Source organism: Hoplias malabaricus, chromosome 1, assembly GCF_029633855.1.
Source record: "Hoplias malabaricus isolate fHopMal1 chromosome 1, fHopMal1.hap1, whole genome shotgun sequence".
NCBI lineage: Eukaryota > Metazoa > Chordata > Actinopteri > Characiformes > Erythrinidae > Hoplias > Hoplias malabaricus.
Genome location: NC_089800.1, coordinates 77263345 through 77281900, shown reverse-complemented (window position 1 = coordinate 77281900; position 18556 = coordinate 77263345). Strand labels below are relative to the sequence as shown.

Below are 18556 nucleotides of genomic sequence, written 5' to 3'. Positions count from 1 at the left end.
ATGTTTGTAGATTGTGTGCTGCCTGCTGACCCACCAAACACCAGACGTAATATATATATATGTGTGTGTGTGTGTGTGGCAAAACAGCTTATAAAACGGGCTAATTACTCAATCATACAATCATATTATTAATCACATGTAAGAATGTTTCCATAGCTTTTAATTGTGCTGTCTTAAAGTGACACTATGTGATATTTTTACCTTAAAATTACAGCTTCAAACTCATTGTGATGCTCCACTGAGCTGTAACCAGGAGAACAGAGAGTCTGTTGTTGCTACTCTGGGCTCAGAACTGCAGAAACTGCATTATACATCTTTTGGAAGAGGGTAGGAAACCACCCACTCCCTGCTTGACCCCACTTTTTTCTTCAGTACAGTGCTGTAAAAATGAATAACACAAAGGGAAGCCCCAGGAGAAAACACACCAGACCTTACCTAGTGTTCCTTTAATGATGCTTTGATAGAAGGCTGTGTCTGAAACATCCTAAATGCTCTGACTGAGGAAGGTGCCGAGTCATGTCTGATTTGAATGTTTGTTTCAAATGCTGCCTGCTGAGGCTCTGTAGTAGGTATCCTTCTCTGCCACCAACCACATTTATATAGTGCAGTTTCTGCAGTGCTGTGCCCTGAGTAGCAACAACCGTGGTTCTGTTCTCTCTGTTACAAATCAGTGTACTTAAATAAGTGTGTGACATGTATTATAGAAAAGCAGGGCACCTTCCAATGTTTAATTTCACTTCAAATATGACACTTTTAACGCTTCTTTTCAACTACACTTGCTTTTGGTCCCTACATCACAAGTTTAATTCAGCATGATATCCTGTATACTCCATTTACAGCTTTTACAGGCTGCCGTGTTGCAGTGCTGAAAAAGAAGCTCAGAACAGGTACGAGGAAGCTGTGTTTGGGGCAGGTGCTGGTGTGGAGCTGTAAAGAGGATCTGCTGTCTTTTGCGGCTGATCCTGCTGAGAGATGCATGAAGGCATCAGAGCTAGTGGAGCATCAGTAACATGAGCAGGGAGCACACGGGAGCCAAAGCCCAGAAAGGATGTCTGTGGAAGTAGACTAAAATGAACAGGCTGAGACGCAGAGAAGAGGGTGAGAATGAACACTGTCTAGATTGTTGTTTTTGAGTTCACAACTTGAGTTTAACTATCCCAAAAATATATATAAAATTTGAACTGCTATGGCCAACTGCAAAACAACTAGTTTAGAGAATGAGATCAATTCTGCACAATGAGAAAATTGGACACTGATTAGTTTGTACTTCACTCCCTTTAGACGTGTAGTTGCAGGTGAGTAAATGTAGATTTTGACAGCTACTCTTAACATCCACAATGTTAAAATCACCTCGTTTCTACACTCACGTCTGCGCTTTATAGTCCACTTGTTGCTCTCCAAACTTGGTTAGCTATTTTTTCAACGCTCCTCACAGGATCCCCAAAGAGCAGGTATGATTTGAGTGATGGACCATTCTCAGCACTGCAGTCACACTGATGTAGTGTTGGTGTGTGTTGTATTGGTACAAATGGATCAGACACAGCAGCACTGCTGAAGTGCAGAAAATGATCCACCAGCCAGATAACGCCTGTTCTGTGGTGGTGCTAAAAAATATAAACAACACGAATTTAAATGGCACTCTAATAAAATAATGTTGTTCACAAGGGCTTTAAATACACTGAAAGTAATATAGAAAAAGCACTTACAAATAAGGGAATCGATGTATTAATATCCCATAAAAAGCCCATGAAAGAAATGCACCACCTTTTCAAACTTTTTTTTTTATTCTACACAAAACAAATGTAACTTATAAGGATTCAAACAAATCATGAGAAAGGTGTGATGTTACAAAATAGTTTATATATTTGACAGTTATTAAATACTCCACTAAATATCCACTGCCTATTATGCATAATTTTGTATGCACTACAGAAACTCACAAGGCAACCACAAATAAGATCCTTGTATGTGTGTGTTTTTTTTTTAATATTTCTTTTTTTATTCTTTACAGCACTGGCAATCAATTTACCAGCAAACCTGAATCTGCAGTTGACACACAGACTGTTCACTAAACACCCCTTTTACAGTAAAGTACCTAATATCCCAGCCTTGAGTTAAATAAAAGGAAATTGCCAGGGTTGGGGGACCTCATCTCTGTCTCCTGTATCTATTGTATGTGGCTAGTTTAACAGACTCTGACTCTCTTGCTCTATATTAAAATTTTTTAGGCTTCCATGTACTTTTGAAAATTAAAATCCCTCTGAATTATTACATCTCTGTATGACATTTGCTTTCATTAATACCTGGGAATCTGAAAATAAAGCTGTATATGTGTATTAATGGATATTTCAGAGATTAGGCTGTGATAATACGCTACACGAACAATGCCAAGTGTGGGCTACATTGGTATAAAATTCCCCAGCACTAGGCTGTGGAGCAGTGGAAGTGCATTCTCTGGCATGATGCAGCTCCATCCAGCACCTTTGAAATAAACTAATCATCCAGCATTAGCACCAGCCCTCACTAATTCTCCTGCAGCTGAATGTGATGAAATCCTCAAAGAAAATGTGCTGACGTGTAGTGTAAAACCTCTCCTGAAGAGCAGATGTGTTACAACAAAAAGAAAGAAAAAAAAACGTCGAACGGGCCTTTGTCCAAATCCAAAGATTTACCCAACTAACACCAGTTCAGATGAACGCATCTATATTGTTTTCTATGCTAACTGATAGACCAATGTAGATGTGGAAGGTACATATAAGGATTAATAAAGAAACAGTCCTTTGATTCTTAATTACAAAACCTTCATCTGACAAATTCAGTCCACAGCTGGATCTCTGTGTTACATTTGTAGCTTTTTAGTACAATAAAATCTTCATAAGGCATTGACAAACAGCCTCCTGTTTGATTCTGGACTTATTTGAACATGGCGTTGAAAGCCCTGCCAATGACCATTCTCCGGACTTCACTGGTGCCTGCACCAATCTCATAGAGCTTGGCATCCCTGAGGAAACGGCCCATTGGGTAGTCATTAATGTAACCGTTTCCACCTGTAGATACAAGCACAGTCACAGTCATAGGATTAACAACCACAAAAACAATCTAGCACTGTTTAACCAGGGGGGGGATGCCGATTTTGGCTCGGCAAGTATACATATTTGATGCAAAAAAAAAAAAAAAAAAAAAAGTACAACCTTCCAAACACCACCATTCAAAATGGCCTTCTTTTTAAGAAGAAAGTCATTCTTTTTAAAGCAAATGTTTCAGTGTTTTGAATGATCCTTTATTTTAAACGTTCAATTTTTGAGGGAGAGGCAGACGTTAAACAAAGGTGCAAAGTATCACTGATACAAAGCACAATAGCACCCCCTTGTGAAGCAGTTTCTAAATGTGTTTATGTGAGAAATAGTGTCCCTTGTGGTGCCTAAACCTGGTTGAATGAGTGAGTGAAGGAGTTACAAGTTTCAGGGGTTCACATATCTCCAGAATAGTAACTTTATAGGAGAAGGAAAAATCCTTTTAATGGAAGTCAAATTATTCCAGGTGCGAGTGTTGCCCTGTGAATGACTGGCGCCCCCTCCAGGGTGTGTTCCTGCCTTGCGCCCAGTGTTTCCGGGCGGGATCCGGACCCACCGCGACATTGAATTGGATAAGCAGTGAACAATGAATGAATGAATGGTACTGGACAGGTACATTATTGTCACTAAACAACACTGTACAAACAGTCAGGTATGTTTCACAAAAGGTACATTAAATATCTACAATTAATAAAAAATTGATACATTATGTTCCCTAAGTAAAAGTACCAAATAAGTCACTGTTTTTCTGAGAGTGTACTGTACAGTTTATTAATGCTGAAATTTTCTATTGCTGTAGCATTAAAAAGGAAACAAAACACGTAATAAACACATAGTGCACATTTAAATAGTCATAAGGACTGTGCTTCAGGTACATGACAATTATCCCTAGTGTCCAATCAGCAGGCCTAATTGACATTAACTCAAATTCTGCAGTGACAAGAATCTACTCGAGGATGAAACAGGGTGGTTTCTAACACAATTACTTTGGGAATTACATGCAAAATCCCCTTGGAATAAATTAAAATATATGTTTTAATACTCATTCATTCATTGTCTGTAAGCGCTTATCCAGTTCAGGGTCACGGTGGGTCTGGAGCCTACCCAGAATCACTGGGCGCAAGGCTGGAACACACACTAGAGGGCGCACCAGTCCTTCACAGGGCGACACACACACACACACACACACTCACACTTATAGACACTTTTTGAGTCGCCAATCCACCTACCAACTTGTTTTTGGACCGTGGGAGGAAACCCTCTCTAGGCAAAAATTTTATTGCCTGACTATTTGAATTGTTTTTGTTTGTGAAATGTCTTTTTAATCGCACAGAAAATATAGCAAAGCTCTCTGAGCACAGCAAGATCTACAACATCCCACTCTGTGTTGAAAAAGCCTTCTGAGTGATAATGACTACTGCTACCTGAAGGTATTGTATTATTACATAATTATTCATAATGTAATGCTTAACCAAGTACGTTCTGTTGCCATAGTCCCTGGAGGACCCTAAAGCTTGAAAGTAGAACTGCTTTTTTGGAGAAAACCCACTGCTGTGGAATAGTACAGTGAGAGGTATGTGTTACACTTCCTGTGGTGCACACTGCCAGACACTCACCCAGGCACTGAATTCCGTCCAAGGCAACTTGAGTCGCGTTCTCAGCACAATAAAGGATTACCCCAGCACAGTCCTACAATAACACCACAAATCAATACTGCTACTACGGCACCTGGAACTGCTGTGTGCTTCAGTTCCAGGGGAGAAATGAATGATTCGCAAACAACAGTAGTCCAACTGTTTTAACGCACTCACCTTGGCACTGAAGTGGCCTTTGTCGCAAGCCCGAGCAACGTTATACACGTACTGACGACAAGAGCTTAGCCGGGTGTACATGTCAGCCATTTTCCCTTGCATGAGCTGGAAGGTTCACAGAAAACAGGAGAGCAGTTTTAATATTGGAGCTCATACACACACTTTTGTGTTTTTGATACACTTCCTGCGCATGTGTTAAAGATGGGGGTTATCCGGAGGGGTGGGGAGGATCCTGTGAGGGATCTTCCTGTAAGACAAGAACATTAATTATTTAATTTTCTTTAACTGCATCACCCACTCACACCTAGGACACACATGAACAGCCAGTCTACCTACCAACATTATTGTCTGGACTGTGGGAGAAAACCAGAGCCCCTGGAGGAAACCCATGCAGAAACACGGAAAGGCTAGAACACCCAACCCAAACTTCCCCTTCTTTTTATTGGTGTTTGGAGGAGTGGAAAAAAATATCTAGCAAATTCCAAGCAATTAAATATCATTCTACCTATTCGAAGTTTCCTTCAGCTGATTAAACTTTGATCTATAAACTACGGTGGGCCGATTAACCCCCACACCATACGTAAACTCCTATCCTTCTTGGGTTGACATGGCAGCATTCCATTCGTTCCCAATATCCAGGGCTTGGAGTCCAAGACAGCACAATTTTCCTAGATCTCTCTGGCCCTCCCTTTCCACTCACTCAGTGTGGATGTCTATTAGCTGACATGGAAGATCTGGAAAAAATAGTGTTCTCCTCCAAGTGTGTTGAGCTGTTCAGTGATACTGTTTATTTGCAGCAATCCAAAAACAATAGTAGTTGGCTTCACGTGTCTTTAGTGGCATTGTTTGTGACTGGAGTCCTAGCGAATGGCTGGATATGGTGACAATAACATTAGGACGGGGGTAAAAAAAAAAATCTGTAAGAGATTGTTTGTGTAAATCTGAAGTGGACACAACTGGAAGTACATAAAACATTTTAAACAAATACTGGTTTTCTCTCACTGTAACAAACAAACAAACTGTTTCTCAGTGCCCGTCCTGAGGGATACATACACTGTGCAATGTTTTGCCAGCTCTAACACACCTGATTCATCTCATCAGCTCTTTACCAAGCCTGTCATGAGTTGAATCAGGTGTGTTGGAGCCAAGGAAACACTGTGCAGTCATTGTACAGTCCCCCAGGACTGGAATGGAGAACCACAGAATAAAGCCTTTGGGCACTTTTGCTTTTATGTTATATCAAAGTGATTTTTTTCCCTTTCTGTACTCGTATGGCACCAAAACATTATTTCTCTCAATTCCTTCTGTACCCATCAGAAGTACTGCAAAAAATAAAATGTGCCATTACTCTGAATGACTATAATTATAATTGTTATATATATTATTTTATTTATAAAGTTGTTGTCAATAACTCTAATAAAAGGTGATGCATTAAATTAGGCTTGTCAAACGTTAATAAGATATTAATTCATTCATTCATTGCTTTATAGTGTTCGCAGTGGGTCTAGAGCCTACACTGAATCATTGGTCACAGGGCAGGAACACACTCTGGACCAGTTAAACACGGGGCAAGACACACACACACACACACTTTTGTATGGCCAATCCAACCAATATGCATTTTCGGACTGTGGAAAGAAACCTACATAGACACAGGTGGGGCTTGAACCCACAACCCATAGCAAACTGGTCAAATATCATCTGAAACCAAGCACCTTTACTGCTAAAATATATTCAAATAAAATAAATATTAATTATACTGACAGGTAAAAACACACTTTTTATTCTGTGCTGTTAAATTTTCTACATGAATATATATGAACATAATTTTAGTCCATTCAATTATTTAATCACAGCAGAAGGAACTAATGTCTGAAAATGTAATTAAATATATGTTAGTTCAGTTTTCTTTGTACAAAACATACACTCATATTTTTATAACTCTTTAACATAAAGGGACATACGTATTTCTAAATAACAGACTTTGGCATTGGCAATGGTCAAGTCCCAGACCGTGTCGTGAAGGCTCCCAGCTTCAAGTACGTCACGGCATTGAGCCACGATCCCTCAGGTTCAAGGGATACAGCCATCAAGAATGTCCTCAATCCTGGCTCTCAGATGGTGAAATGAGCTTCCACTGGCCTTGTCCCTCACTTTCTTCAAAGGCAGATCTGGACCTGCACCACTGTGTTTCCCTTTCCCAGATATTAGCTATTTTTTTATGTTAAAAAAAATAAAAAATGTATTTTTATTTATGTTATCTTTCTTTATTTTGTAATTTTGTGCTTTAGGTATCAGCATTTACTTGTGTTTAACATCACCTTAGTTCAATGGTATTTGCACAAAAGATAAGGGCGGCTGCTGAATGCTGTGTATGTAAATTTACTGATTACAACATTAGCTAGAGTGAAACAAGCAGATTTCATTTGCATAAATTATTGTTTAATACTGTAGTTGTAAAATGCTAGTACTTTAGTATTGACTTAGAAGTGCTCTTATTAAAATGCAAAATTCACCTTAGTTACTGGGTAAGAATGTAGTAATAAGCAGCAAGTGATTATTATACTATGTTATACTAGAGGTTCAGTTGATCATGTTTAAGGGTATAATAACAGGCACCAATAATGCGTTTACTAAACCAAGATAATTAGGATTTCTTCACTATCATTATGAAATGTGGGAAATAGAAAAAGAAAAGATAAAAAACTCCATACTACGACACTGTGTCTAAACATTTGACTGGAACACTACATATAAATAAATGACTTAGATGTTATAAACCAGTGGTATTTAAAGTTCATTAAGGGCCAGTTAAGGTCCAGAACATCATAATGTCTAAGTTGTATTATGATCAGTGCCATATTCTGTATAATGAAGTAGTAGTTATATCAACATTTTATATGGTTAACAATAACTGAATGTCAAATCAAATTATGATTGTGTTAACAATTAGAAATCGTTCAACAATATGTTCGTTTTCACATGGAATTTAACTAATTATAAATATCAAATACTCTAAATGAAATGTTCTATTCTCATGTCAATTAAAATTAAAACCAGAATAATGCTGGTGAAAAAGTGTAGCTATTAATATAAAGCGCCTCACGACGTGTCTTGTAGCTGCCGTTGATTTCACTGCTTTTCCCCCCAATAGTCTCAATACTGTTGACCCTCCTCCGCCTGCTCCATAACCAGCGAGCTGATTGGCTCCTTTTACTGCCAATCATATTGTAAGCAATGAGTGGTTTCTTTACTTTTTTTTGGTTAAATTTGGATACATTTTTGGTTTTTACCGCACACAACACTGTTGTTCCAAAAGATTTTTTTTTACCTCTTCCTCTGGGCTATATTAATTGGACAGGGGTGTCTAGAGCCCTGCCCTGTGTGTGTCACAGTGCTCCTCATAATACCCAGATCTGATTGGCTGAGTAGCATTACATGTGATATGTACAACGCATGCGATTGGTCTGTAAGTTTCCTGGACTGCTAAATAACCATTCAGTTCAAAGTTAGATAGCTCTCAACAGTTTATCTGTTACAGGTCCAGGTCTGAATAGGACAGGGTCTGGGTCCAGACCCGGAAGGCACTCCATTAGTGACCCGTTATAAACCATATGGATCATAAACTGCTACTGACCTGGAAGTGTCCGATCTTTTGTCCAAATGCTTCTCGAAAGTGCAGGTAGGGAATGGCATGGTCAAGCACAGCTTGCATTATACTGCAAAAAAAACAACAGCCTAATATAATAAGTCACTTAAGAACAACACACAGTGTCTGATCTAATGTATGTAAAAGCTGCATACATTACCCTAGAGGTCCAGCAGAGAGCACCAGTCTCTCCAGGTCCAGTCCACTCATCAGCACGTACACGCCTTTGTTCAGTGGGCCCAAAGCATTTTCCTCTGAAATCAGCAATGAACTTTATAAAAAATGCAAGAGAACCAGCTGAATAAAGATCAGAGGAGCAGTTCCACTTTGTCAAAAGCACTTCACTGCCATCATCTGAACACACACACACCTGGAACTTTGCAGTCCTCAAAAATGAGCTCACAGGTGTTTGAGCCTCTCATTCCCAGCTTATCCAGCTTCTGCGCAGTGCTGAAACCAGGCATTCCCTTTGAGAAAACAAAAATTAAACTATTTAAACACTTACAGAATTCAAACAAACAATCAAATAAAACATTATTGCTTCCATGTGCTGAGTATTATACAAAGCCACAACAAAAACCATGTGGATTCATGGGAAGTAGGCTAAGAGTTAAAAGCCCTGTTTGTCACTAACCTTTTCTATAATGAAAGCGGAGATTCCACGGGCGGCGGCCTCTGGGTTCGTCTTTGCATAAACAATGAGGACATCCGCATCTGGTCCGTTCGTAATCCAGAACTTATTACCATTCAGCACGTAGTGGTCACCTTAAAGGGCACAGCAGATCAAAGCTAAAGGGGGAGACGTGAGGGCAGTGCATCATGTGCATAAAACCACAAAGGGGATATGTAAGGGCTGCACTGACAAGATACGTTCCTGAAAGTTCAGTTATGTATTTATAATATATTCACATTTTTAGAAGAATTTGCCATTACTGAGGTTTTCTGGTGGCATTTTAAATGTAAACAATCTTCCTAATGACAAGAAAAAACATAATCTGAAAATTGCTTCTTTATTTTTCCAATATAGACTAATGTAGCGTAGAATAATAAAAGCTAATAATAGCGGCATTCCCTATGATTGACCTGCGCTGTCCAGGGTTTGTTCCTGCTCTATATTCAGTGATACGGGGTAGGTTCTAAACACAACTTATCTGCTGCCATAAGAGTACAGAAGTGAACACACTTTGTTATACTATATTCAGTAGATTTTCTATCACTATATACAATATGCAACAGGCTGCTTTGTTTGATTACTTGCTTGGATCACATTCATTTCATGTCACATAAACATAGCAGCATATACAAAATATGTTGGTGAAGAGTAGAGATAACAGAAATAGTAACTTTCATGAGTCTGCCTAGAACGTTTAAAAGGAACACTAGGTAAGATTTATTTTGTTATCATGATTATAGCTATCATTATTAGTATTTTTCTTTTATTCGTTTATTTATTTGCTTCTGGTGCTCCCTTGGTGTAGTAGCAGCACTGCATTGAAATCTACAGGGAGGGTGAAGGGTTTCCTACCCTCCAACAAAATTTACATAGCACTTCAGAAACTGCACTAAGCCAAGAGCAGCAATGACAGATGCCCTCTTCTCCCTATTACGGGTCAGTGGAGCATCACAATGATATTGAAGCTGAAATTTTTAGGTAAAAAAAATACACACTGTTCCTTTAAGCAATATCGAATCAGCCCAGGTTACACAAAGCTTGTACTTGTATTTGTGATCACAGTGTGTTCCATCTGTTCTGAGTGTGTGTGTGTGTGTGTGTGTACTCCACTCACAGCATTTCAGTGTTTATCCCACCTCTCTGGTTACACGTGTGCATTTTTTTGTGCATGTAAATGCAAATGTATTATAACAAATATTAAACATAGCCTTTAACCACTCTGCTCAGGCATCGTTCTAGCCTGATTTATGAATTAAATTTTAGGGCAGAGAAATGAGATCCGATCAATATCTGAATGCAGATTTAACATTTAAAAAGGGCAGTGGTGCATGCACTTTGTTACATGCATAAAATGATTTTTTACAGATGTCAAGTGCAAATGAACACAGAAACACAGACTGGCTAATGTGGTTTACGACTGTTAATAAATGTACAAAAACTGACACATGCACATTATATAACATTATATGTTCCCCTGCTCATCCCACATTTCGTCTGAAATCAGTGGTATTAAGTTTGTGCCCCTTTGCTGCAGTAACAACTTCTACTCCTCTGGGAACATCTGGGACTCCATTAGAGCATTTTAGTGTGGTCAGGTACATGTTGGATGATTAGTTCTTTGATTATTTGGCCTTTATACCATTTTAGTTAAGTCAATGACAGCAGTGGCCTTTATTTCATACTCTCCATTATATGGGCTGTGTGCACAGTCAGATATGAGGGTCAAATTATGAGTGCAGTTTAAATGAGCTGAATTTGTTCACTGCGAGTATGTTGTACAGCTAAAAACACCTGGTGCAATTTTGAAACCATAATTTATTTTGTACTATTTTCTCTTTTATATATCAGTGTAGCCTCCATGTAGATCGTCTGAAAAACGACAGAAGGTGACTCCAGATATACTTTCAACTATATTTGGCATTAGCGGTCATTTCTGTATAATGGAATTATCACAGAGCTATCACTTAATAGAAGCTAAAACCATTTAAAGGAACAGTAGGTAGTATTTATACCTTAGAATTACAGCTTTAAAATCATAGTGATGCTTCACTATCCTGTACAAGGGAGAATATGGCTTTGGTCTTTGATATTCTGGGCTCAGCTCTGCAGATACTGTACTATGTAACTTTGGAAGATGGTAGGAAACCACCCTCCTTCCCCTTGATATCAGGACAGTGCTGTAAAAGTAAAATTCTGCAAAAGATCAAAAAGACCAAATTTTACATAGAGTTCATTTAATATCTGGCCAAAGAATCACAAAGCATAGCATGTACACACTCCACTGGCAGGTATAATGAAGTGGGTAACACTGTTGAACACAGGCCAACATGCCCCACCTGGAGAATCAGACCATGCTATACCATTAGGAGTCCTTGATCAAGACCGACACCTGGGTAAGAGAATCCACCAAGTGGCAAAACCGTAAAATGTAACCGGTATCAAAATCTGATGTACAGGGCTTTCATGAAGTAAATGGACAGAACAAAAGGCTGCAGCTCACCCACTTTCTTCGCAGTCAATCTCATAGACACCACATCAGACCCAGAGTTGGGCTCACTCATGGCCAAGGCACCCACATGTTCTCCTGTAATCAACTGCAATACAATCCAACAATGAGCCGATGTCATACCAACATGACCAGGATATTATTCCACAATAATACAAACGTACTAATATAACAGCAGACTGTGCGTGTTTGCTATACATGTATCATGATGAAGACAATGTGACACTGAACAGCAGCATACACAATTCTACACTTACAGACTATAAGTCTATCTGCACCCAGTTTTAGCTCACATTCACCCTGTTCTGCAATGCTCAGGACCCCCAAGAGGACCACTATGGAGCAGGTGTGATTTGGGTGGTGAATCATTCTTAGCGCTGTAGTGACACTTATGTGGTGGTAATGTGATAGTGTCTGTTGTGCTGGAGCGAGTGGATCAGACACAGCGGTGCTGCTCGAGTCTCTGAGAATCATCCACCAACCAAAAACATCCAGCCCACAGCTTCCTGTGTCCAGTGATGACGGACTAGAGGACGACCGACACACACTGTGCAGCGACAGATGAGCTACTGTCTCTGACTTTACATCTACAAAGTGAACCAACAAGTGAGGTGTGTCTAACAGAGTGGATAGTGAATGGACACCGTGTTTAAAAACTCTGTCTGAACCACTCAGACCAGCGCAACAGACACTAACACACCACCACATCAGTCTCACTGCAGCGCTGAGAATGATCCACACACCATATAATAGCTTACCTGCTCTGTGGTGGTCATGAGCATTGTAGAACAGGGTGAAAGTCGGCTAAAAGTAGATGTGTACATGTATATCAGACAGACTTTGCCTCACATTAAATTTAGCTTAAAGATCTGGTTAAGTAAAAAACAGAAGAAAACTATGGGGGGGGGGGTGTCAAACACATTTTAACTCCTACCTTCGGCAAGTACTTCTCTTTCTGCTTCTGGTTGCCGTGGCGCACCAGCTGATTGACACAGAGGTTTGAGTGTGCACCATAGCTGAGCGCAATAGCTCCCGATGACCGAGACATCTCCTCCATCACAATCACATGCTCCAGATATCCCAGACCTGTGCCTCCAAACTCCACTGTGGTCAGAAAATAAGGAGGAGCAGGGTACCACCATTTTCATAATAAATCAAAATTCAGGTTATAATCACAAAAAAGTAACTAATGCTCAATAGCAGGGATGTACAGGTCTAGAGTCTTTTAACTGGCACAGAACCTTCATATTTTACCATTTCTCTCTGTACAAAACTTTACAGGAGATACAAAAACAAACTACTTTTTTGTGTGTCCCTCATGAAACAGAGGTATCTTTAACATTAAATTTGTTCACATTAACACACGTCATTAATGAAAATGCCATGGAAAAGATGCATGAAGCTGCCTTTTTGGTTTCTTTCTTAGGCACAAAGCACATCCCTCCTTCACCACTTCATTCACTGTTAACTAAACGCTCCACAAGGGGTCACTATTCAGCACTTCGCCTCAGTATCGCTGTGTGTCCTTAAAGAAATCACGTACAATTGTGCAGTTCTTAACCAAACCTGCCTCTCTGATCTTCCCTCTAAATCTCTCAAAGTTACAAGTTCTCCCACATTTGTTTTAAAAAATTACACAGAGATGTTCTTGCCTGGAGCTGTGATCCCAAGTAGCCCAAGTTCACCTGCTTCCTTCCAAAAATCCTGACATAAAAACAAAAAAGTGTATTAGAAATCCACATGCAAGAAGCAGTGTTCACCAGGAATGTAAGGATTCACAATAACATAGAGTATATTTTAAAATCACTAAAAATAGATTTTCTTTGGCTTTCTCTAAAGAAAAATGTTGGTTCCACTTTAACTACAACATTTTAACTGATCAAAACCCACTAAGTCATTAATTTGAAAAATGTGTTACGATGTAAACTATGCGTTGAAGGATTGTAACATGATTAGAACTGTATCACTCAGGATAAATGCCATCAATGTGAATGTATATGTACGCCAATGTGATTTGTTGTTAAATTGTGAAGTGTTGTGTAGTAACTTACCCTAAAGCGTGGGAATTCATTGGCCTTGTCAATTTCATCAGCAAAAGGAGTAAGCTTTTCTTGAAGGAACCTCTGTACTGTCTGTCTGAGCTGGTGAACAACAAACATCAGTGAGCATAGATATATAAAGCTGACTTATGCCAAAACAAATTGACCTATTCATATAAAAACACTATTACACTGTGAAATACATTTGGTTAAGTTCACACACAAATTGCTCAAACACTTTGAATAATCTTCATAGAAAACCATTACCAATGGAAAGGGTCTTTCTGAAGCTGCCACATGTGAGTCTATGGATCTTCAGTTTACTTTTCAAAGTGAAGAACTATCATTCATTTTCTTGCTATCTGATCACCCTTTACAGATAACCACATTTTAATGCATTCTTAAAGGCCCCATAGCCCACACTTATACAGGCAGATACATTATAGCCATATGGTTATCAAAAGTCTGTTTTCCCCAAATAAATAAAGGTATTAAAGGCAATATCGACAATTTTGGGGAATTGCCGCTCTCGCTGATTTGTTTTTAGGTGGGAAAGTAGGTTTGTGGAAATAAACAACAAGGCTTGTTTGTGCAAGGCTGAAGTTTAAATTGTCTAATTGATAAAACTCATTTGAGTTCCAATCTGTTTAGTTTTTAACCAATTACAGTCTGTGTTTATTTTCATGCAGTTAACAGTCTCCTGAATTTAGAGCCAGTAAGTAATCCTAAACAGCAAACATAAGTCAATATTACCCACTTATGGAGCAGGAATAGTGCAATATCTTCATACTGATTCATGCTTTTCAACATTTGGAGGTCTCTTCATTGTTTAAACAGTGAACAGAGAAAGCCTAGCATAATGGACACAGACCCTTAGATTTTTTTTACCCATTTACAGATTGATTGCCTTCTTCTGGAATGGCTTTACATTAGATACTGGAATGTTGCTATGAGGATTTGATTGCATTTAGATACATAAACATTAATGAGGCCAGGTACTGATAATGGATAATCTGTTCTGGAGCACAAATACCACTCCAACTCATCTCAATAGCACTGAATATAGTTAAATTGCTCCAGAGAACATAGATCCCCTGCTTCACACCTCTTTGCTTGGGGGCTTTATATATTTCCATCAGGCATAATGAACTTAAACTCATGTGCACTTTCATCAGAGATTTCCATTCTGATAGCAGTGCTTTTGTGTGTACACAGCATGCATGTAACACTGTTCACTGAAATTGTGATTGTTGTTCACTAAAATTCTGAATTCATTCACTGGAAGATGTTTCTACAACCATTTAAACATACAGTGTATATGCAAATATGTTCATTTTTATGACATCACAAAAACATTAAATAAAAAAACAACCCCCCCCCCATGCATTGTATAAATGGATGCATTTTGAAACTACAACAAATGTTAACATAATACATCATCTCGTTTATTTAAAAAAATAAAAACAAAACAATGAGCCCTTTAACTTTCAGCCAATCCGAACTGGTCATACGGCCCCACCCCTTGTGCATTATAACTCCTTTGACAGTTGACCTTTGCTCTACATTTTAAAAGACATTTACAGACAAAGACCCTTTAAAGTATAATTTGGAGCCACTCCTGTTATGAGCTCCTGGTAAGTCTATATTTATAAAACATACTTTAAAATAATGTTATAATATGTTTTAGTAAAGGACATGTCACTGACAGTTATAACTGTAACATTGTTCAGCCTGAAGCTTTTAGAAAATAATTTACAGTTGTTTTTTTATATGTTTATAAAGTAACTGGCTACATAAGCATATTATCAATAAAGAATAAGTTTAACTAATTTTCTAAATGACAGACAGTGTCCCATATTGCTGCCTACGCTTCTTAGATAGTGCACTTTATAGCCCCAGAAACTGTCTTTTATATTCACACTGTGCTATAGTTTTCAGAGAGAGAGAGTACTTGGGGACAGATAAATAATTCTGTCTTCGACATTAATGGGCTATTCATGTGTACAAAGTATTATTTCACGACCTACAAAGTGCACTACTAATGAAGTAGGCCGCCATTTGTGACAGCCCCTGTTTATCTTCCTGAGAGTGGTTTAACACAGTCCTGAACTATACTGAATTTGTATTATATATATATTTACATTAATACATGCTTATATATCAGAGGTCTGCAGGCGTTGTACGTTTCTCTGTACGTTTTAAGTAGGTAAAGACGGAGAAAGAAATAATGTGGATGAGGCTAACCAGCCTTAAGCTGTTTGGACTTCAGCTTCGTATTTTAATTGGCCGTTACAGCTAGCGATAGCTACCTTAAACTAAATGCAGCTACTGAATAGAACAGCTGCACATTTTAAGGTGGATAATTCGAATAAGAAACCAGCTTCAGTTTATCTTACACTGTTCAAACTGCAGATTTACTAGCTAAAACTAACGTTACCTCAGCAAAATTAGCTAGAAAACCTACACTACCAAAGTATACACAGAAAAACATGCTTTAAAAAGAGGTGAAGTGTGTGTACCTGGATTTGCTCATCTGTGAGTCCGTTAACGACGTCGTCTATGGGGATAGCTCCAGCACATCCACGTCTCGGAGCAGAAGCAGAAACATTGACCAGCCTCCGGGCGAGTCTCAGCGCTCCTCGGGCACAAAACATACTTACAGCAAAACTCACAGACACAAGTGGGAATAAACAATTGTTCACGCCGGCCACTTATACAGCTGTCCTGGCTTTAAACATACACAGCCTCCATAAGGGTACAGACTTCTCTTGCTCCTAGTTCTGCTCCAGACACTGTTTATCTTTACCGCCGCCTACTGATCCGGAGACGAGCAAAGGAGCTCGTCTCTGCCCCTCATCCAGCATTTTAGAAAATCTCTTATTACTGTGACATAGCTCCTCACATTAATAATAATAATCTTTAAAATTGTAATAATAAAGATAATACAATTATTAATGTTCTTCTAAAATAACAAAATATATTTCTGAGGCTTTTAAACATCTGAATGTGTGTCATTTACATGTAACATTAAATCTGGAGTAGGTGATTTGTTTTATTTCTTGAAATACTGTATTTATTTATAATTACTGTTCCATTAGCAATCAGTAAATGAAATGAAATGAAATGGTGAAAATAATAAAAATTTCTGTATAAACACAAGACTGCAAATACCATGATTGGATAAAATGATTGGAACGCTGAACTGTTTTTCTACTACATCACCCTCAGAAAAATATGACCCAAAAAAAGAATGGACAGAGAAGGCTTTCAAACAAACAAACAAAAAAAAGAGAGTGGATGAAGCCAGAGGTGCTGCGTGATTTCTTACATGTGAAATGAGACATTAGGTAGGGGAATAGTGTTTAAAGGTGAGGTCTTCTCTCTTTGTGTCATATCAAGCCAGTGGCACATCAGGGTGATTTTGGAGCGAGTGCTGAATATTGGGGATTGGACATTTTTGGTTGGAATTGATCAAAAACTGGCTTTCACACGGGTTTCTACAACTTCACATACTCCAGCTTTAAGATGACTTCATTGTTTGTACTCCCATTGTCCATTTTATTAACTCCATTTACCACACAGTTACATTACCTGAGGTGCACTGGTCCTGACGACCGTTAAAAAGGGTTAGAGCAAGAGATGGAATCAAGTCTGTATTTTTAGACCTACAAAGTGCACTGATATGGTTGGTGGAGCTGATAAAATGCAGGGCTATGGTGCTATCTTTGATGTATGTGTCCATCCATCCATCCATTATCTGTAACCGCTTATCCACTTCAGGGTCACGGTGGGTCCAGAGCCTACCTGGAATCATTGGGCGCAAGGCGGGAATACACCCTGGAGGGGGCGCCAGTCCTTCACAGGGCAACACACACACACAGTCACACATTCACTCACACACTCACACCTACGGTCACTTTTGAGTCACCAATCAACCTACTGACGTGTGTTTTTGGACTGTGGGAGGAAACAGGAGCACCCGGAGGAAACCCACGCAGACACGGGGAGAACACACCAACTCCTCACAGACAGTCACCCGGAGCGGGAATCGAACCCACAACCTCCAGGTCCCTGGAGCTGTGTGACTGATGTATGTGTCTGTATCAAGTAATGCATCCTAAAACTCAGTTAAACAAGGAGAAAGTCATACATCAATTTTATGCAAAAACACTGCTAAGTTTTTTGAGCCCAAGCTCATGTCAAATGCACATGCTGCCAGAGTGAGGCTTTGTAAACACAGATCAACCTGACTGCAGTCTAGATCCAGTCTCCTGTGGCATGAAATGAAAAGCAGTCTTCGGTCTAGCAAGAACAGGTAAAAATACCACTCACAAAACAGTGAGTATTCTCAGTTCCCAAATGCATAAGGTCTGAAAAAGGAACTTTTTTTCTGAGTTCGTTGCAAGTATTGAACATTAAATGTGTTTATATTTACAATAAACAGTTGGATAGTGACAATACTGGATGGCTGTGAAGAATTTCTTTACTTGTTCACCCATTTACGACTGAATGAGTGGGTGAATGAATAAGACGTTAGCAGAGTGAAGGGTGGGGTAGCTGAGTGTGTGAGAGAGTTGATGAGTGAGTGAAAGTAGGATAGTGGGTTGTGATTGGTTGATTATTATAGTGAGTATAGTATTATTGTGAGTGAGTGAATGAGTGAGAGAGCAGTGATTGGTTGAGGTATGTGTGAGTGAGAGAATGATAGTGAGTATTTGAGAGGTTAGGTTACAGATAATGGATGGATGGATGGTTACTGCAGGACAGAGTATATGAGTGAGTGAGTAAGAGTAGGTGTGTGACT

General features: G+C 39.0%; 1 protein-coding gene across 2 annotated transcripts; it reads right to left on the bottom strand.

Moving 5' to 3' along the window:
* Positions 1–1790: 1790 nt before the first annotated feature.
* Positions 1791–16593, bottom strand: ivd (isovaleryl-CoA dehydrogenase). 2 transcript variants are annotated; one of them, XM_066673854.1, is made up of 12 exons: positions 16272–16590; positions 13765–13854; positions 13366–13417; positions 12648–12817; positions 11708–11801; positions 9169–9299; positions 8905–9001; positions 8695–8788; positions 8530–8604; positions 4886–4997; positions 4691–4763; positions 1791–3047 (listed from the first exon to the last, which is right to left on the bottom strand). In XM_066673854.1, exons 1-12 carry the CDS (start codon positions 16404–16406, stop codon positions 2914–2916), a joined length of 1257 nt encoding a protein of 418 aa, XP_066529951.1. In that variant the 5' UTR covers positions 16407–16590; the 3' UTR covers positions 1791–2913. The 2 variants fall into 2 exon arrangements, with proteins under 2 accessions (XP_066529951.1, XP_066529961.1); XM_066673864.1 differs by lacking the exons at positions 1791–3047; positions 4691–4763; positions 4886–4997 and adding an exon at positions 6828–7096 and having other exon boundaries at positions 8523–8604; positions 16272–16593.
* Between the last annotated feature and the right edge of the window lie 1963 nt (positions 16594–18556).

Coding starts and splice junctions, on each gene's coding strand:
- ivd (XM_066673854.1), bottom strand. CDS start 16,406: ATGTTTTGTGCCCGAGGAGCGCTGAGACTCGCCCGGAGGCTGGTCAAT. Junction 12,818..13,365: donor ACTTGGGATCACAGCTCCAG/GCAAGAACATCT, acceptor TTCTGACCACAG/TGGAGTTTGGAGGCACAGGT. Junction 4,764..4,885: donor AAGGCCACTTCAGTGCCAAG/GTGAGTGCGTTA, acceptor GTGTTATTGTAG/GACTGTGCTGGGGTAATCCT.